Below are 19,766 nucleotides of genomic sequence, written 5' to 3'. Positions count from 1 at the left end.
GCGCCTGGGGTGGAAGTGCCTCCATTCCTGTCCCTTGGCTCAGCCCTTGTGGCCTGGCCCCGAGGGAGGGGTGGGGCCAGAAGACAAGACATTCCTGGGTGTCTCTGATCTCATAGTGCTCTCTGTTACGTGTCAGTGGGGGTCCAGGTGCCCAGCTCAGGCCCCCACCCCACCTCCAGAATGTCTGTACACGTAACTGGTAAAGAGGTCCGTGAAGGCCTCCTGGGAGCCAGGTGGGGAGGGGAGAGGCCCATCCAGATGCTGCCCCAATGCCAGCACAGTCTGCAGCACACTCTGCCTGCGTTTGTGAATGCAGATGTAAAAACCAGGGGGGTGGGGGGTCACTTATGGTCTGTGTTCCTTATCACCACGTGTGGGTTATATCTCAATGAAAAAGTCTAACACAGTAGAATAGTTTGAGCAAACTCTGGGCTTCCCTGGTGGCTCAGAGGATAAAGAATCCATCTGTAATGCAGGAGACCCAGGTTTGATCCCCGGGTTGGGAAGATCCCCTGGAGAAAGAAATGGCAACTCACTCCAGTATTCTTGCCTGGAGAATTCCATGGACAGAGGAGCCTGGTGGGCTACAGTTCCTGGGGTTGCAAAGAGTCAGACACTCTGAGCGGCTAACACACACACTGGAAGATAGTAAAAGACGGAAGCCTGGCATGCTAGTCCATGGACTCGCAGAGTCAGACAGGACTAAGCGACTGAACAACAAATAGAACGACAAAATAAAATAGAACAGAAAGGGTGACCAGCTGGACGCTCTCAGGCTCCTGGCCCTGACGGCCTGTGAGTACCAGTGCCCAAGGCCCCACACCCCAGGTCACTGAGGTCAGACCTACATGCTGGGGCTGCACACCTGCTGGGACCTCCCTTAAGCTCACAGAGACTAAGGAGACTTAGAGTCAGACGGAACCGCCTGTCTCCTTGAGACCAGAGGACAGTCTGGAGTTGTGGCTGGCGGCGGTGGCACCAGGGCCTGCTGGAGTCCCTCTGAGGCAGGTCTGTGTCCACAGCTGGACCTTCTCCCAGGGAACCAGGGCAGGCAGGACGGGCTGATGGCTGCAACTCCTGGCTAGGTTTGCACGGGGAGAATCGTGTCCCTTGGCCCTGACCTGTGGCTCACCCTGGGCCTGCGCCCAGGCCCGGAAGGAGGGTTTCCTGGTTTCGGGGCTGGTTCCCCTCCACACACAATGCGTGTCAGGCTGCCCGGGCCCCACCCAGCCCAGACACAGCTGCTCTGGGAGGAGCCAGGAGGTGCCCCTCAGCCCCCTGCCCAGGAAGGCTGTGTCCCATGCATCTGAGCCCTGCTTACCTGCCATGGGCTAGGCCCCAGGACAGTGCAGGTGAATGGGCAGTGGATGCTGGACGCGGACACTGGCCAACACCTCTGGCCACCGGCACCCTACTGGGCAGCCTGAATGGGGTCCTGTGTGAGATGCGGGTGGTGAGATGCGGCTTCAAGTCAACCCAGGAGTCAGCTCTACAGCCGTGTAGACCTGGGGTCACGGCATAACAACCCAAATGATGGTGGCGGCGGTGGTGCTGAGGGTGACAGTGACGCTGGTGGTGACAGTGGGGCTGAGGACCGACTGCCGCGTCCACTCTGAGCTCCCCAGGCGTGTTAACCCTTCGGGGTGGTGCTCTTACCACTGTCCCCACTTTGCAGCCAGGAGGAGAGACAGCTAAGTGACTGGCCACACAGCTAAGAGGCAGGAGGAGGGTGCAAGGTCAGCCTGTCGTCCTAATGTGATAATGCAAGGTGGGGTGATCTAGAGCACTTGGGGTGCAGGGGGCAGGAAGAGGTGTAGGTTCTGCAGGCCTGGAAGTGCTCAAGGATCCTGATGGGGACCACCCTGCTCAACAGCTGCTGCTCTGAGCCCCTGGGGGCTGCCCCAGGAGGACAGCATCTTCAAGCGCCAGGTCCTCCTGCCCCCAACCCCTTCACCCCACCCAGCCTCTGGCCCTTTCCCAACCTGGAGCCCTCATAGGAAGCTCAGTAAACAAGTCACCCCTTGGCTGGGGGCCAGAGGCCTGAGGGAGATGGCCAGCCCCCTACAGCCAGCAGGAAAGCGACTGATGAGCCTCTGTCCTTGAGCCCCGCCCAGGGATGCCTGCAGGGCTAGGCACAGCTCTTGGGCACCCCATAGTGGCTGCTGGGCAGAGTACAGGCAGGGACACCTCTCCTGAGTTCCGACCTCCCTCAGCCTCCAGCCTGAGCAGCTGCCCCGCGACCCCACGCCTGACTTCAGATGACAGGGGCACTGCTGATGGAAGGCCCAGCTGGCTCCCTTCAGGGACCACTCGCTCCTGTCTGTGGGACCTGGGACAGCAGGGTCTCTTCTTATTTTTAAAATTTATTTAAACAGACAAAGCAGTTTCTCAAAGAGGGGCTCATTCATATAGATTTCACTGCCAGGGGGTGGGGTCACAGAACTTCCTTTTGAAGAACTTGGCCTGAGGAACTCTGGCCCCACCCGGAAGAGACTGTGTTGTCTTCTGTGTGTCCATGCGTGTCCTACAGTATTTAAAATATTTTTTATTGTGATAATATAAATAAAACTTACCGCCTTGACCATTAAGTGTGCAGTTCAGTGGTATTAAATACATTCATAATGTTGTGCAGCCATCACCACCATCCATCTCTACAACTTCCTCACCTTGCAGAATGGAGCTGTATGCCCATTAGACACTAACCCCCGCCCCCAGCCCCCACCGTTGTTATTCGACTCCTCTAGGCACCTTGTGTAACTGGAATTACACTGTACTTGTGACTGGCTTATTTTAGCACAGTTTCTCAAGTTTCATCCATATGCTTGTCACAATTTCCCTCCTTTTTAAAGATGAACAACATTCCACTGTGTGCACAGACCATATCCTGCTTATCCCTTCACCCACCCAGACACGTGGGTTGCTTCCATCATAGACTTTTGTGAATAATGCTGCTGTGAACATGGCTGTACAAATCTCTTCAAGACACTGCTTTCTTTTGGGTAAGTAACCTAGAAGTGGAATTGTTGGGTCGTATGGCAGTTCTATTTTTAAGTTTTTGAAAAACCACTGTACTGTTTCCACAGCAGCTATACCATTTTACCTTCTACCAACAATGCACAGGATTTCAATTTCTCCACAGCCTCAACACTTATTTTTTCAAATTCATTGTAGTCATTCTAATGGGTGTGAGTGGATTTTGTTACACGTGCAAGTGAAGCAAACTATGGACAGGACACAGATTAAAAATCCAACTGCCCCTTCTAAAGAGCTGGAAGCAAAAGCACGGTACCAGCGCATGCCCCTTGCACTCAACACTACCAGAGATGGGCAAACCACCTAAGCTCCCCTCCAGCCCAACCCCTGGACCCATTCCTACGCTCACGCCACATAATGGAGCGGACAAGGGAACCTATTACTTGTTTTCACTCCTTCCTACTGCAGCAGGAACCCTGATAAAGCCTTGCCTGAATTTCTTATCTCATCTCATATCAATTTCTATCGACTAGGGAGGACAAGAAAGGCTTCCCAGGTGGTGCTAGTGGTGAAGAATCCACCTGCCAGTGCAGGAGATCCAGGTTCAACCCCTGAGTTGGGAAGATTCCCTGGAGGAGGGCATGGCAGCCCACTCCAGTATTCTTGCCTGGAGAATTCCATGGATAGAGGAGCCTGGAGGGCTACAGTCCATGTGGTCGCAGAGTCCGAAGCAACTTAGTACACATGCATGCAGGGAGGACAAGAACCCTGGTCCATAATACAACCACAAGCATAAACACGTGATGTCCCTGCATGTGCTGGGGGTCCTGGAAAGGGCACACATCTCCAGCTGGCACCAACAGGGAATGATGACCTTCCTACAGGGCACTGGCCTCAGTGACCTGAGGCCCAGCTGCCAGAGCCCAGTGGAAGCAACAGCAAATACACTGCCCACTCGAACACTGGTTTCCAGGTATGAGAAGCCTCAGCCCTGACCAGGCCCAGACATTAAACCCTCCCGGACCTATACAGAAGTTGGCTGTGACTCAAATGGAGCACCGTGAGGACAGGCCGACCAGGATCATTCGCAGTCGCCACAAGGTGAGCAGACACAGCCCTGGAAGAGCCCTCATCTGTGCGACCTCACGGAGACTTGAGTCGGGGAAGTGAGGGGGTACCCAATCTTGGAGGACCGGGCGGGTTTGCCGAGTAAGAGGTATCGGGATTTCCGAGACTCCACTGCCGGGCTCGGCCCTGGGCAGCAGGGGCGGCGGGGTGTACAAGCTCTGGAGTCGACCCCCGAGGGGCCCTCTCTCTCATATGAAAGATGAAGTCCCAAGGGGGTGTTTCAGCTGAGATGGCGGGGCACAATCACAGGATTGCGGGACGGGGGGCTCTGGAGTTAGCTCTGCAGCCTGGAGTTTTTCTGTTTTCTTCATTAACAGACTCTCGCACCAGGGACGGGCCTGGCATAGACAGCTCCGGGGAGGATGGAGTGGGACTGATGTGGCGGAAGGATCCTGAGCAGGGCCCAGATAGTGCTGAGCACCCGCCGTGCGGGTCTGACCTGGCTCCGTCACGAGGCGTGGCCAAACTCCTTTCTAGCTCAGACCCGGGTTTCTGGGGCAGTTAAGTTCCATTTTCGGGAGAAGCCCGTCACCCGAGCCCTGCCACTCCTCCTTCAGGACCCCAGGGCTCTCTCTTGCTCTTATAACCAGCGGCGCCCCGTCTGTGTCCATCTTCGCGGTGCTTGGCTTGGCCCTGGGGTAAGACCCCCGGAGCGATCTGTAGCTCCCACGTGCTGACAACCCGGCTCGTGCCAGCACTCCCGCCCTCCCACCTGCGTCGGGGCCTGCCTGGGTGCCCTTGGCACTGGCCGATCCCGGCGGCGGGAAGCGCCCACCCGGGCGAAAACCACCGCTGCGAAGACGCGCCCACCTGCGATCTCGCAAGTTCGCACCAGCAGCCCGCCCAAATCCGTGGGACGCCTGGAAGTTTCCGACCACTGGAAGCGGAAATGCGTCACAGTGACCGGACCGCCCCCTCCTCCGACCCCGCGCAAACTCGCGGCGGGGCGCGGGACCCGGAAGTACTCGCCGAGGCCCCGCCCCTCCCGCCAATAGCGCTGCCGGGGGAAGTGGCGCTTCCTTTCTGCGCTCGAGCTCATCGTGGTGCCATCAGGTGGGCTGCGCGGCCGGCGTCCGGGCAAGGGGGACGGCGCGGAGCCCGAGGTCGGGAGGGAGGATGGCACGAGGTCTGGGACCGGTGCAGGAGAACGGCTTTAGGGCTCGCGGTCGGGGGGTAGGGGGACGGCGCTGGGCCCGGGATCGGGACGGGAACATAGCCTAGCGCGCGGTGGTCGGGGCTGGGCTGGGAGGGGCGCGCGGACACGGTCCGCCCTCACGAAGCCGCCTTGGGGTCCCGCAGACGCTGGCTCAACATGCAGAACGACGCCGGTGAGTTCGTGGACCTGTATGTGCCGCGGAAATGGTGAGCGTCCCCCTCTCCTGCCCCTAAACCCCCCACACCCAGCCTACATCTCCCCGCTCACTGCGCTTCCCCCGCAGCTCCGCCAGCAACCGTATCATCGGCGCCAAGGACCACGCGTCCATCCAGATGAACGTGGCCGAGGTGAGCTGGGCGGCCGCAGGGCCTACCCGCTGGGTGAGGGGGGCGAGGTCGGGCGGACTTGCACGTTGATTTCCAAACCTCAAGTTTCGACCCGAAGATGCTTGGGCACCTCTTTATGACTCCTTTTTTCAATTTTTAGGTTGACAAGGTGACGGGCAGGTTTAACGGCCAGTTTAAAACCTACGCTATCTGCGGGGCCATTCGCAGGATGGTGTGTGTCTCGGGGCTTCGCGCTTACCTTGTGGGCTTTTGAACCGGAATAGCGTCCCCCTCGCTGTCCCCAAGCCTGAGCGGGTTTGTTGGCGAAATGGACTGGAGCCTGTTGGCTCAGATTGTGCTGGTTGCCAGCCTCTTCCTGGGGGTGGAAATAGGACGCTCAGGATCCAAAAAAAGGGCCACCCCACCTTGGAAAACCTCGGAGCTTTTCGGTTGTCACAGGGACCTCCTTGAGACCCTGTCCCCCACTGTAGAGTCGACGGTCTGCCTGTTGCTAGCTAGTCTCCACTTGGTCCAACCAGTGGGCAGCTGGGCGGGATTTCTGGCTAGAAGAGCAGCTGGTCCCAACCTGCTTTTTTCCCTAGGGCGAGTCAGATGACTCCATTCTCCGGCTGGCCAAGGCTGATGGCATCGTTTCAAAGTAAGAGGACTGGAGTTTGGGCACTGGGGCCTAGGATGTTTCAGAAACCAGGTTTTAATGTCCTTTTTTGTTCCAGGAACTTCTGACTGAAGAGCATCCCGGACATGGAATATTTGTTATAAATAAATAGTGAAAACTTACCTGCTTCATTCTGTGTTTTTTTTGGGGGGGGGGTGGGCTCTTCTGGGCTCTGGAGTGTTGGGGGTGATAGCTGAAAGGCAGCCTATGACACGTGTTGCAAAACCAAATTTTTACTTAAAGCACAAATACATTAATTTTTGCAAACAGATCCTTGACACTTGACAGTGAGGTCAGACAGCCACTTAGCACACATTTTAAGCCTATGGTGCCTCCTAGGCACTGAGGGAGTAGCCCCAGCCCCTTGGACACAGGTGTCTGGGGTGACAGTTCAGGCTGAAGTTTAATTCCTTAAATACTGGCTTCACTTGAGTACCACACAGTGGCAGCTCTTGACATTAACAAGGACACAACACACTAAAGGGAAGGTTACAGGGCCTGGTGAATGACTAGTTCTCACTATATAAACACTGTATTGCCATTCTAACATTTGTACTGAAATTCTCAAGGTGTGTTCCTCAAAGCTAACTGTAAACCAGCACGTACATTTTGGAAGTTGGTCCCTTCAGGTGCTTGTAACAGAAGTATCCTTGAGATACTGGACACCTTCAAGGATTGCCTGGGGCCTAGCAGCTTCATCTTTCAAGCCCCCTTGGTGCACATCAGAGTTTGGGGGTGTCCTGGGGGGAGAACAGGAAAGAGGCACTCGATAAATAAGGTTGGGTACAGAGTTGAGCTTCGGATTCCTTCCTGCAGTCCTCCTGAACCTAAGCGAGTGACCAAGGAAGAAGAGCAGCGAGTGGGGTAGGGCAGCTGTTCTGCACCCCTGCGGGGATCCTTGTGCCCTCCTGGGCTGAGATCTTGCTGAGCTACTGGTGGTGGAATGCGCTGATAAGGGCTGGCATCTCTTCTGCAGAAGGACCAGTCCACATGGACAGGATGCAGTGTGGGGCTACCCCAGCACCCCTCCAGTGAGGTTCTTGGGACAACAGTGGGACGCAGCTTGATGGCCCAGCCGACACGGTCCTTTCTGAGAGCAGCTGGCTGGTGAAGAAGCTCCAGTCCTAGGTCTTCAGTGTTTATGGTGGGGCAGCAAGTGGAAGAACTGGGTAACACGTAGCCTGGTGAGGCAGACGAGCTGGACACAGGCCTGCCCTGGACAACGACCAGCCTTTGGGGTCTGCCTGGTGTGACCACTGCTCTGGCCAAGGTGGCTTTCCCTTCCTTCCTGGGAGGAAGGCAGAGCCTTTACCCTCGTGAGCAGGACAGTTGAAGTGGTCTGTCTTCTTCCCCGCTTGGAAGATCAAGTGTGGTTCAGGTCACATCCTCAGCAGACCTTGTTTAACCAGTTTTTGTTCCCTTAGAAAAAGACCCACAGAACCAAATCCTAAATGATAATAAGTACATCCCCCCCATCCCCCCGCCACCGCCATATTGCTTAGGAAGATCAAGAACCAGCAATCCAGTCATTCTGAAGGTCCTGGGTGTCATAAGCAAGTGGGGTTTTCTGGTGAGACAGATCCCTGCGTGGTGCAGGCTGGTTCCACGGAGAGGCCAGCTGGGGTACCTGCCACCCGGGCCCTCAGGACTTCACAGTGACGCGATCCTTGAAAAAACAGAGGTCTGAGAGTAAAAAATGAGATCACAACTAACCAGGAGTCTGCCCCCGTTGGCTTAGGCTGATGCAGAGCTCTGCTTGTGGATATGGGGAGGTGGGCAGACACCCCTAGGGGCTGGGCTGAGGGGGTGGGGGGTTCCACAGTGCGGTCTCCACCTCCGAAAACTCCAAATAGCCGAGATTAATGCTCCAATGGGTTAAGTCCAGCAATCCAGCGTCTGCAGTAGGGTCTGGAAACCCAGGCCTCCACGAGACACCAGCGCGGCGGCTCTGACAGCAGCAGAAGGCTGGGTGACGCAGAGGAGAAGCACGGTGGATAACACCACTGGACGCTGTAGACCAAAGTCCTGGTGCCAGAGCAGTCGTAGGCACAGGAAAATGAGAAGCACTGACAGAGCCCCAGGTCTGTTCAGCAGCACGCAGAAGGGCTCTCAGAAGTACCGTGGCGGTGTGGTGTGCTTAGGACTGGAAGCCAGGGTGTGGAGGCTGGCCGGCTAGAACTGCTGTGTGAGGCGTCTGTAATGAGGTAACACCTGGTTCTCAGGAAGGTACAGAGCGAGCTCCAAGGCCACGAGCACTGTGAACTCAAAGCCGATGAGATCCCGTCGGTTGAACCGAAACCTTTCTTCTAACTTCTGCGTCCAAGAAGAAAGAGGGGTTGAGTCGGGCCGCTCCTCAGGGGCCGGGCCAGGGGTAGGGGCCGGGCCCTCCTCTGAGACCCGGAGGGTTAGGGGCGGGGGCGGCCCGTACTCACGTCGATGAGCTGCTTCACGTCGCTCTTGCGCAGGTCGCTGCTGATCTTGGCGGCCAGCAGCACGCAGGCGCCGGCGCATAGCTTGCGGTTCTGCTTGTTGAGCTTACCCTGCAACACCAGCTTCTCAAAGTACACATAGGCCATGGACACGGTCACGGGCTCCAAGCCACACTCCTCGGACAGGTTCCGCATCTCTCGTTTCAAACTGCGGGTTCACACGGAGCCACGGGCTGTGGGGCTGGGAAGTGGCCACTCCCCGCTTGGGGGGCGTGTCTTTGGGCCCTGGGAAAATCGCCATTTCCTCCCGGAGGGCGCGGCCCAGCACAAGGGCCCATAGCTGGGGTGGTCGGGGGCAGCGGCAGGCTGGTCTTGGTCACTGTTCGGCCCACAGCACCCGCACTGTCCACAAACGGACACCACAGAGGACTGGGTCCCTGCCCTCCTGTGGCAGCGAGGGGACCAGTGTGGGGAGGGAAGGGCAGTGCCAAGGCATCGAGGGGGTGTGTGGGCAGCTCATGTGGGGCCTTGACCTCCTACCGATCAGGTGGGGACGGTCAGCGGCCGGCTCAGGGGCTGTGGGCGCTGGTGTGGGGGCCCCCCGCAGGTGTGGGCAGGAATAAGCAGCAGCCAGGGCTCGATAAAGGACAGAAATGGTATGAACCTAACAGAAGCAGAAGATATTAAGAAGAGGTGGCAAGAATACACAAAATAACTGTACAAAAAAGGTCTTCAGGACCCAGATAATCACGATGGTGTGATCACTCACCTAGAGCCAGACATCCTGGAATGTGAAGTCAAGTGGGCCTTAGAAAGCATCACTACAAACAAAGCTAGTGGAGGTGATGGAATTCCAGTTGAGCTTTTTCAAATCCTGAAAGACGATGCTGTGAAAGTGCTGCACTCAATATGCCAGCAAATTTGGAAAACTCAGCAGTGGCCACAGGACTGGAAAAGGTCAGTTTTCATTCCAATCCCAAAGAAAGGCAATGCCAAAGAATGCTCAAACTACCGCACACTTGCACTCATCTCACACGCTAGTAAAGTAATGCTAAAAATTCTCCAAGCCAGGCTTCAGCAATACGTGAACCATGAACTTCCAGATGTTCAAGCTGGTTTCAGAAAAGGCAAAGGAACCAGAGATCAAATTGCCAACATCTTCTGGATCATCGAAAAAGCAAGAGAGTTCCAGAAAAACATCTATTTTTGCTTTATGGACTATGCCAAAACCTTTGACTGTGTGGATCACAATAAACTGCGGAAAATTCTGAAAGAGATGGGAATACCAGACCACCTGACCTGCCTCTTGAGAAACCTATATATGCAGGTCAGGAAGCAACAGTTAGAACTGGACATGGAACAACAGACTGGTTCCAAATAAAGGCGTACATCAAGGCTGTATATTGTCACCCTGCTTATTTAACTTATATGCAGAGTACATCATGAGAAAGACTGGTCTGGAAGAAGCACAAGCTGGAATCAAGATTGCCGGGAGAAATATCAATAATCTCAGATATGCAGATGATACCACCCTCATGGCAGAAAGTGAAGAGGAACTCAAAAGCCTCTAGATGAAAGTGAAAGAGTAAAGTGAAAAAGTTGGCTTAAAGCTCAACATTCAGAAAACGAAGATCATGGCATCTGGTCCCATCACTTCATGGGAAATAGATGGGGAAACAGTGGAAACAGTGTCAGACTAATTTTTGGGGCTCCAAAATCACTGCAGATGGTGACTGCAGCCATGAAATTAAAAGACACTTACTCCTTGGAAGCAAAGTTATGACCAACCTAGATAGCATATTCAAAAACAGAGACATTACTTTGTCAACAAAGGTCCATCTAGTCAAGGTTATGGTTTTTCCTATGGTCATGTATGGATATGAGAGTTGGACTGTGAAGAAGGCTGAGAGCCGAAGAATTGATGCTTTTGAACTGTGGTGTTGGAGGAGACTCTTTGAGAGTCCCTTGGACTGCAAGGAGATCCAACCAGTCCATCCTAAAGGAGATCAGTCCTGGGTGTTCAATGGAAGGACTGATGCTAAAGCTGAAACTCCAATTCTTTGGCCACCTCATGCGAAGAGTTGACTCACTGGAAAAGACCCTGATGCTGGGAGGGATTGGGGGCAGGAGGAGAAGGAAACAACAGAGGATGAGATGGCTGGATGGCATTACCGACTCGATGGACATGAGTTTGGGTAAACTCCGAGAGTTGGTGATGGACAGGGAGGCCTGGCATGCTGTGATTCATGGGTCGCAACGAGTCGGACACGACTGAGCGACTGAACTGAACTGAACTGAGGGCGCCTGACCAAGGAGGTGGCAGGGAGCTGCCGGGGTTGGTCGAGCTGGACAGAAGGAGGGTGGGCTTAGGAGAGGGGCCTTGGGTTTCTCAAGCTCAGGACTCCGTGGGGGATAGGAGAGAAGGGCTGAGCTGGCTGGGCTGTGGGCACGGGGATGCCACAGGCTTGGGGACAACCGAGGCCTCCTCACCTCCTGATCTTGCTCAGCGTCAGCCTGATGTGGGGGAACTTCTCCCGGAAGGTCTCGTTCATGTCCTTCTTGAGGTCGGAGGGCTTCACGTACTCAATCACCGTCGTCTGCAGCAGAGAAGACCATCCCCATGCAGCTTGGGGGCACCTGCCCAGCCAGGGGAGGCGGCTGCACACCCCTTCAGTGCTGACCCCTCAGCCGCCCCCAGGGGCGACCCCCCTACCATGTAGGACGCGAAGATGAGCACACGCTTGTGCTTGCCGCAGGGCCACTGAGGGTCATCTAGCAGATTGGGGTTGTACTCCAGGGCATCCCCTGCGTCAGCCCCTGCGGGCAGAGGGCAGCCCTGACCCACCACGAGCCCAGAGCTTGGGTCAGCGGTTATGCCGACCCCAGCCTGGGGCAGGTCTGTCAGCGCCAGGGGGCAGCTGGGTGGAAGGTGTCATTGTAGGACAAGGAGAGTGGGGTTCAGGGGCTCCAGGCGTGGTCCTCTCTCCTGGGGCTGGGTGGGACGAAGGGAGTCCTGATGACGAAGGACCCCTGGAGCCATTGGTGAGGGTCCCACTCTCCTGAGAGGTCATGGCCAGCCTGCTCCCCAAGCCTCCTCCCCAAGGACCATGGGCTGGGATGTGACACCTGGGGCCATCTGTCCTGCCCCAGGTCAGGGCCCTTGGCTACCTAGCTCCGAGCCGGCTGGTGCTGCCCTGGGTGGGACGGGTTTGCAGCGGGACCCCAGCAGAGTGCGGGGCACGCTGGGCCGAGGCTGAGGCGCTGGGCCGTGGCTGTCTGGCTTGAGCGTGACCAGGGCATTGGTGGGGTACAGGAACTTGGCGTAAGACACAACCTGGAGAGGCAGGGCGTCAGGCTCAGCCCTGCTGCCCCGTCCAAGACCAGAGATCCAGTGAGCTCCCTCCCGGCTGCCACAGCTCCCACTACCCAGGACTGATGCTGCTCACTCCCTTGGGGGTTCCAGAATGCCCCATCCTTCACTGGGATCTGCAGCTGGAACTTCTGGTCCAGGAGTCCTGAGCCCCTCACCCTCACCACTAGAGCCGATCTTGTCACCCAGCCACCAAACTGGTCTGCACAGGCTTCTTGGCCTCCTCCCACAGCGACCTCACACTTTATAGGATTTCAGTCGAACACATCTTTGAGTCTACTTTCCCGGAAGACATGCATAAGCCCTGTGCTCCCGCTGAGCACGGCGCCAGCTCCCACCTTTCCATCTGCCCCCAGCTCAACACCTTCCAACTGGAAGACCATCTCGGAAGACACAGAAACGCCGCCAGATGGGTGTCTTTGCTTCTGGCTGTCCAATCTCAGGTCACTGCAACGCATAGGACGGTACACAGCTGCCACTCTCCACCGCCGAGCCTGAGGCTGGCAGCACTCCCACCTCCATACCCTTGAGCAGGAAATGTCCCAGGTACCCATGTCTAGCAGCACCTCCCAGAGAACCAGGACCCACAGGGCCTTTGGAGCCCCTGAGAAGCTTGAGCAGAAGCTGGTCTGCTGGCCCCTGGATAAAGCTGCGAGGGTGTGGAGCCCCCACTGGGTGGGGGTCAGCCACTCACCTGACTCGCAGGCCTTCTCCATAGGGTAGGACTGAGAAGGCCGCGCACAAGGACCGTCTGGCGCAGATCAGCACGATCCTGCAGGAGGAACGGGTCAGAACAGGGTGGCTGGCATTTCCCAGGAGACCTTCCTGCCTGGATTAAGGCTGGGCTTTGTCCCAAGGGTCAGGGGATGCCCAGCTAAGGGGGCCCAGTAGCCAGGGTGGGTCCATCTGGCCGCCCAGCTTTCACCGGTCTTTCTAGGAGTTTCAGGGCATTGTGTCTCGTCCCCTCAGTGAGCGCAGCCCTCCCACATGACGCACAACACTGCAGGCAGGGTGGAAGCCGGAGGCTAGGTCATCCAGGAGAGAACAGGCGGTGCAGGACAGCAGAGGCATGGCCCCAAGGACTGGCTGGCTGAAGGAGCCAGTCCGCAGGCATCCCAGGAGGGCAGGAGCCTAAGAGCATCAGGAAGCCCCAACTTCCAAGTCTGAAGCCAAAGTGGCCCGAGAGGGGCCCTATGTGGGGCACATGGCAGGAGGGCTGGCCTTTCCTCCCTCTGGGCACAGCTCTGCCTGGCCCAGCCCCAGTCCAGCAGGGAGGATGATGGTAGGAGACCCGTTTCCTGGCCAGGCTAGCACTCAGTCTGCCTGGGGCCTGCTCCTAAGCACCAGACGGAGCCCATCATGGGGACAGTGTTGGGGTCCTGGACTGTCTGAGCTACGGCCACCATGGGGAAGACTCAGCACTCCCCAAGTAGGGCTACCTTGTGGGTACCTGGGCACAGCCTCCAGCAGGAAGGGTTACTCAGGGTCAGGACGATGGCCTCAGGGCAAGGAGGGTAGGGCGTGAGGGACGTGGGCACCAGGGACCCAGCATCTCCAACACAGGGCCTCTGAGGGCTGTGCGCCCGGCTCAGGGAAGCCAGGTACCCTCTGTGTTTCCTTCTCTCCTGGCCACCCCACCACTTTGCCCGTCCCCACTATGTCCTCAACGTTCAGCATTTCTACTCAAGACCAGAGTCTACTGGGCGGCCCCTCGCCCAGGACGTGCTGTGGACTCCGGCGCTCAGGGAATATGAACGGAGGTGGGTGGGAGGGAAGGAGGGCCCACTTCCAAGGGGACAAGGGACGGGCTGTGGGGACGAGTCCCCTGAGCTGAAGGAGGACAGGGCTGCTGACACAGGCAGGACGAGGTCCCACAGGGCTGAAGGGAGGACACGGTGGGCCACGTGCCCATACCTGCTGTTCCTGGTGTCGTACTGCCGCATGTTCTTGATGAAGTGTGTCTTTTTCAGGCCCTTGTGTCTCGGGGATCCGGATATGTGTTTGGTTCTGCAGGTGAAAAGCAGGTCACTCTGCCCCTCCCAGACCCATCCTGGCCCCAGGAGAGAGGCGGGGTCCTTACCTTTGACCCGAGGGACATCCCACTGTGTCTTCCAGAAACTCGAGGGAGCAGCGTTGGGATGCCACACGCCTTCTGTGAGGAGGACAGAAGGGCCTCAGGGGGCAGGGCCTCAGGAGGCAGACGGCAGGCTGCCTCGGTACCGTGCTCTGCTCTCGGGGAGGGGGCCCAGGCCATGGGCCGGAAGCAGGTCTGCAGGCAGACCTGAGTGCTAGGAAGGGCCACCCGAGGCCAGAAGAGCCTGAGGTGGGGCGGAGTGCTGAGATGAAAGGCTGGGCATGCCCTGGTCTGCCCACTGCCTCTCGAAGCTCAGCCTAGGGGTCCCGAGAGCTCCCTCGGGCCTAGGAATGGGGTGAGACAGGTCATGCGTGCCCACAGCAGGCTGCAGGTGGAAGTACCTCTGGAAGGGGCCTAGTGGAAGCCTGGAAAGGGGACATGGGGGCCTGGCAGCGGCTCTGCAGGGCTGAAGGGCAAACAAGCACAAGTCCTGCCAACCCGCTCTGCCCATCTCAGTGAGTGGAGCTACCACCAGCACTGACACAGCTCGCTCAGTCCCCGGCCAGGGACACCCAGGAGCCTCTCCCCTTCAGCCAGGCCACCCTCACTGCCCTCCACTCCTTGTGCCAGCCCTTCCTCTGCCTCAGGGCCCTCGCTGGGGTTCCCTCCATTTGGACCCTCCTTTTCCAGGTCCTCCCGTGGCTATATCACCCTCAACTGGATGCTCAGCTCACATGTGGCCCTCATCCTCCCACGGGCAGCAGCCCTGGCATCACCCGTGATCCTGGGACCGTGTCTCAGTACTGTCCATTCCTGCCTGTTGCCCAGCAACCGGGAATGCCCCAGGTAGGGGCTGGGTAAGCACTGACCCACAGTCGGCGATGAGGCAGGACCTGCCCTGGCCTGAGACGGTACCCTGCTGGAGGTGGACATTCAGAAAGGACCCGAGCCGGGCAGCGAAGCTGGCCCAGTGGAGACAAAACCATCCCTGGGGAGGTGTGTGCGTCACGCCCCACAGGCAGGCTCAGAGGCCCCAGGAGCAGTCCCGCGTGGCTTTCTCAGGCTCTCTTCCTCAGGTAATTTCCCAGGTGGGGCCCAGTGGCTCCTGCACACCTGGGACCTCACTGACAGGGCCTGGGCCAGCGGCGCTCTCCATGGAGGCGCCTGGCAGATGCCATGGGCCCTTGGCACAATAAGCGCCCACACCCCAAAGCCTATAGGCTGCTTGACCTCTGACCTGGCTCCTCCTGCTGGTCTTGGGTCCCTGCAGGAGAGGCCTCTCCCCTCAGCAAGCTGAGCACCTGAGCCCAGCTGGTTTCGTGCATCGCTGTCTTCATCGCTGTCTCCTTTTATCTTTCCTTATTTTAAGCATCTTACACATCAAGTCAGTCCTCACAGCCCTTAGTATACAGGGGCCAAACTGAGGCACAGAGCTGGTTGGGGTGGGCCTGGCAGCTGCATCCCACGAGCTCTGTGCACCAGCCTCTGCTACCAGACTCTGCCACCTGCTGCCCTCCTGACCACGGCAGGGGCACTGGAATCAAGGCCACTCCGTGTTCTCAGGGCTCCTTCCCTGAACCTGGCCAGTGTCCGGGTGCAGAGACAGGGACAGCGCTGACAATGGCACCGTGAATTCTGAGCACAGACCAGGCCAGCCAAGTGAGGGGCTGCTGCTTTCCTGCCTCCTTCCCCACTCCCACTCCAGAGGAGAGGCTTGCAGCCTGAGGGAGGCTGAGAGCCCTGCTGGGACGAGGCTTTCCAAGATTGCCAGAGGGAACCCTGCTGCTGCATGAGGCTGCCAGGCTTTCCACAGGGGAGGGGAGTGCGACGCCGCGGCGGAGCAGGAGGGCACAGGCCTGGTGGGGCAGGCAGAGCACCTGAAAGCCCGCTTCTGACCAGCTGGGGAAGCCTGGAACCTGCCAAGTGTTAAGTGACCACGGAGTTGATATGAAAAGAAAATTCTAGGGAGTCTGAAGTTCAAGCGAAGAAGGTAAGGGTTCTGAGGATTCACTCCCTGGCTCAGGGAAAAAGCCACACCAGACTGCCTGAGTGTGGCACACCAACTCTCCACCGTGAGCCGAGCTGTGAGCATGCCCTGGGCAACCTGGATGTAACAAGAGTCTCCATTCCCTGGCCCTGGTCTGGCCAAGCCACCCTTGCTGAGCCTGTCCATCCATCTGATTTTAACAGCCCCTCTGGCCGGTAGTACTTAACACAAACCCATTTCACAGGGAAGCAAACTGAGGCTCAGAGAGGCGGTTTCACCTGCTCCAAGTCACAGAGCTCATAAACAGTGGAGTCAGAATTCCAACCAGGTCTGTTCCCAGAGCCTGGCTCAGACCACCCTTCTCATGACACAGACTTTGGGAAAAGACCCTCAGCACTCTCTCCATGCCCAGAACAAGTGTCCCTTGAAGCCCACAGCCAGTAGCTGGCAGCCTACTTCGCTAGGCCAGCCACCCTCCCACACTCAGCAGTGACTATCCACAGCCCTGCCTCTGGACTCCCGGAGCAGAGAGAAACAGACAGTGCCCACCCCAGGAACCCTCCATCCGTCAGACCCAAGGGCGGGGGCCTGGGCTCGGCAGCAGAAACCGAGGCGGGGCAGAGTCTGCATGGGCAGGTGCAGCCTGAAGGGCAAGAGGGACATCTGACCGAGGATGTGAAGGCCAAGTGGGAGTGAGGGCCTCACACAGCAGACAGCTGTGCCGCTCTGCCCTAGAGTGGCTTGAAGGAGACCTGGTGTGACCAGGAAACTGTCCTTGGGTTGAGGGCCACCAGGAGACAGGACCACTTTGTGGGAGTCTGCCAGCCGAGGACAAGCAGGCTTTGGAGCTGTTTTAAAGTGGAGTGACTTCCACGGAGAAAGCAGTCTTTTCTCCTCTCAGTCCCGTCAGGTAAGCAGCCCTATCTCCCCAGGGACATGGTACACTTACTGCCACTTTTGGGACAAACAGACCACTCTGTCCCAACCAGCCCCCGACTCCCTTCGGAGCCCTGGCCAGGCTCATCTGCGGACAGGATCAGGCTTCTTAGCCTGTGCAGATGCAGCTCTTGCTGAAGTCTACCTACGTAGTGTGACAGTGGCCTCAGGGCCACTCAGAAGGACTCCGAATGTAGAGTCAAGAAATCTAGCCACAAGCACCATACCCTGGCCTCCACCTCCCAACCGAAGTCCCTCAGAAGAACCCGTCACCTGGAACTGCCTGAGACCAGGGCTGCGAGGCAACGACAGCCAGTGCAGCCGTCATGACCTCCAGGTAAGAAGAGCCTCTGGACACCAGGGGACTGCGGTGAGTTCAAGGTCTGGGCCCACCCACGTGCAGCACCAGCTGCGAGACCCTGCATACCTCCAGGGCCCGTGAAAGGGTCTCTGGGGGAAGGAAGTGGGGTGTCCAGCAGCCAGAGCATGTGGGCAGGGGGCACAGACTAGAGGGGCAGGGCTCAGGGTCAGGGAGGCTCTGAGATGGGTGAAGGGCAGGGAAAGTGCCTGTGACCTGGGATGTGATGGGCCCAGGGACACTGAGCTCAGAGAGGACAAAGGAGGAGAGGGTGATGGGGGGCTCCAGGGACCACCAGCTGTGGGCTGGGAGTCTGGGCCAGTGTGGGAGACTCTGGGGAGAGGTCACAGTGCAGGGAAGATCCCTGGCCCACAGAGGGGTTCGCCCAGTTCAGAGAACGAAGGGGAACGTATGGTGGACGTTTATGAGTCCCGTGTCCAGTGAACTGATGAAATGGGCTGGGGAGGGGTGTGTGTGTCTGGAGCAGACAGGGCTCCGTGTCTGGGGGCTGACAAGGGTTGAGGGAACCCTGACCTGTGTTCGGGGTCTGACAAAATTGAGAAGACCCTGACCCCATATCCAGGGGTGGCAGGATTAAGGGGACCATGATCCTTAAGTCTGGGGATCAACAAGGCGCAAGGAAACCCTAACATACATGTCCAGGTGGTTGACAGATCCCAGAAGACCCCTGACTCTGACACCTTAGTCTGGGGAGGGGCCCAGGCAAGACTCCCTTCCGGGGCTGGCAAGACCCAGGACACCCTAAGTCTCTGTCCCTCAACACCCCAACATGTGTCTGGGGCTCACAGGGGATCAGGGTTACCTCCTGATCTCCAAGTCCTATGCTGATAGGTCACTCCAGCCCTGTGTCATGGGCTGATCCTGGTTTTCCGTAGGTCACCTCAGCCCCGTGTTAACGAATTGAGCCAGCCCACGGCCACCTCGCCACCCTGCCCACTATGTTGATGGCCCCAGGTCACTCCAACCCTATGTCCTGGGCTGCCAGGCCCCTAAGCTACCTCAGCCTCTGCGTTGACCCAGCCAGGGCCACTCCACTGATCCGAAGCCCAGTTACCCCAACCCTGAACCCTGGGCCAGGTGACCCCGACCCCCGCGCTGATCCAGCCTCGGGCCACTCCGCCGCCCCCAGGCTCCAGGTGACCCGGGCCGCACTCACCTTTGGCGCTGCCCGTCCAGGCCCAGGCCGAGGCCGAGGCCCAAGCCGGTGGGCGCGGGAGCGGGGCTGAGCAGGCCCTGGGGCGCTGGGGTCCTGCCTCCGGGCCCGGGCAGGGGCAGGCCGGCGGGGGGCGCGGGCGGCGGCGGCGGCGGAGGCGGTGGCGGCGCCGGAGGCTCGCGGGTCTCGGTGGGCGGTGGCGGCGGCGGCGGGGGCTTCTCTCCCCCGGGGCCCAGGCTCGGGGGCCGCCCGTCCAGGGAGATATTGTTGAGGAAGAAGAGCGCGGCCTGGCGGCGCCGTGAGTCCCCGCGCCTCCGCAGCGCCTGTGGCGCTGCCCTGGCGGTGGGGCCGGGGGACGTGCCCGGCGCTCCACCCGCCGCGGCTGCGGCCATCCTCCGACTAAGCCAGCCGGCCGCCTGCCGCCGCCCGCCCGCTCGCGCACGCGCCCGGGCCCGCCGCCGATTGGCCGTGGCGCACCCGCATGCAAATATACCGCCATCGCGCTCGCCCATTGGCCATCGCGGAGCCGGGGGCGGGGCGCTCCCCTGGGTCCTAGAGGCGGTTCTCATGCTGCCCTGGGGATCTAGGAGCCGCCAGTTTGCCTGCGGCTGGGCCCGCGAGGCCTGACTCGGGGCGAGTGGCGGCGTGGCCCCGGGTTCGAGTCCCCGGCTCGGAAGTCGCGGCCCCCGGACTCCAGTGCCCTATTCCTTTTGCTGGGCTGCGGCGTTCATGGTCAGCTTCTGTCGAGCCTGTCTTTAGGCTCCACTTCCCCTCTCAGGGTATGTGTCTTTGCAGGAGGGTGGGGCTGAGGTGCAGGACTGGAGCTGTGGCACCCGCCATCAGAGGTCTGGGTGGCCCCTCGAGGAGCTTCAAGAATGACCGTCGATGCCACCTGGTCTCCTCCAGTGGCTGAAAACCGCAGGCCCAAGGGAAGAAGGCACCTGCTTGGGGTGGCAGGCAGGGTGATGCTGGAGTTTCCGCCCCAGGCAGAGTCCTACACTTCTATCCCTCAGCAGCAAAGTGACCTTGAGTCTACGGGGTACCAGGCCTTCTGTTGCCGACCCAGACTCCAGAGCCAGTGGCTTCATGCTCAGGAGCCCACCTGCGTCCTGCCGGGCAGGGTCGTATAGCCACCTGTATGGCACTGGCCTGCTCTGTCCAGCTTTCTGCCTGTAGGTT

General features: G+C 58.6%; 2 protein-coding genes across 6 annotated transcripts; one reads left to right on the top strand and one right to left on the bottom strand.

The window, feature by feature from the left end:
• Positions 1-5,061: 5,061 nt before the first annotated feature.
• Positions 5,062-6,381, top strand: RPS21 (ribosomal protein S21). Of its 2 annotated transcripts, none has more exons than XM_070382094.1 (6): positions 5,062-5,154; positions 5,401-5,463; positions 5,541-5,604; positions 5,744-5,815; positions 6,186-6,241; positions 6,318-6,381. In XM_070382094.1, exons 2-6 carry the CDS (start codon positions 5,414-5,416, stop codon positions 6,325-6,327), a joined length of 252 nt encoding a protein of 83 aa, XP_070238195.1. In that variant the 5' UTR covers positions 5,062-5,154; positions 5,401-5,413; the 3' UTR covers positions 6,328-6,381. The 2 variants fall into 2 exon arrangements, with proteins under 2 accessions (XP_070238195.1, XP_005894057.2); XM_005893995.2 differs by having other exon boundaries at positions 5,143-5,227.
• A 95-nt stretch (positions 6,382-6,476) lies between these two features.
• Positions 6,477-19,006, bottom strand: CABLES2 (Cdk5 and Abl enzyme substrate 2). 4 transcript variants are annotated; one of them, XM_005893994.3, is made up of 10 exons: positions 18,591-19,006; positions 14,139-14,210; positions 13,973-14,065; positions 12,753-12,830; positions 12,397-12,505; positions 11,857-12,022; positions 11,402-11,505; positions 11,179-11,285; positions 8,692-8,896; positions 6,477-8,572 (listed from the first exon to the last, which is right to left on the bottom strand). In XM_005893994.3, the coding sequence occupies exons 1-10, from the start codon at positions 18,977-18,979 to the stop codon at positions 8,432-8,434; spliced, it is 1,464 nt and encodes a 487-aa protein (XP_005894056.3). In that variant the 5' UTR covers positions 18,980-19,006; the 3' UTR covers positions 6,477-8,431. The 4 variants fall into 4 exon arrangements, with proteins under 4 accessions (XP_005894056.3, XP_070237549.1, XP_070237550.1 ...); XM_070381448.1 differs by having other exon boundaries at positions 14,139-14,207; XM_070381449.1 differs by lacking the exon at positions 6,477-8,572 and adding an exon at positions 9,229-9,352 and having other exon boundaries at positions 8,761-8,896.
• Between the last annotated feature and the right edge of the window lie 760 nt (positions 19,007-19,766).

This window comes from Bos mutus, chromosome 13 (assembly GCF_027580195.1).
Source record: "Bos mutus isolate GX-2022 chromosome 13, NWIPB_WYAK_1.1, whole genome shotgun sequence".
Classification (NCBI taxonomy): domain Eukaryota; kingdom Metazoa; phylum Chordata; class Mammalia; order Artiodactyla; family Bovidae; genus Bos; species Bos mutus.
Note: the sequence above shows the minus strand (reverse complement) of the source record. Positions and strands in the feature narration are given on the sequence as shown.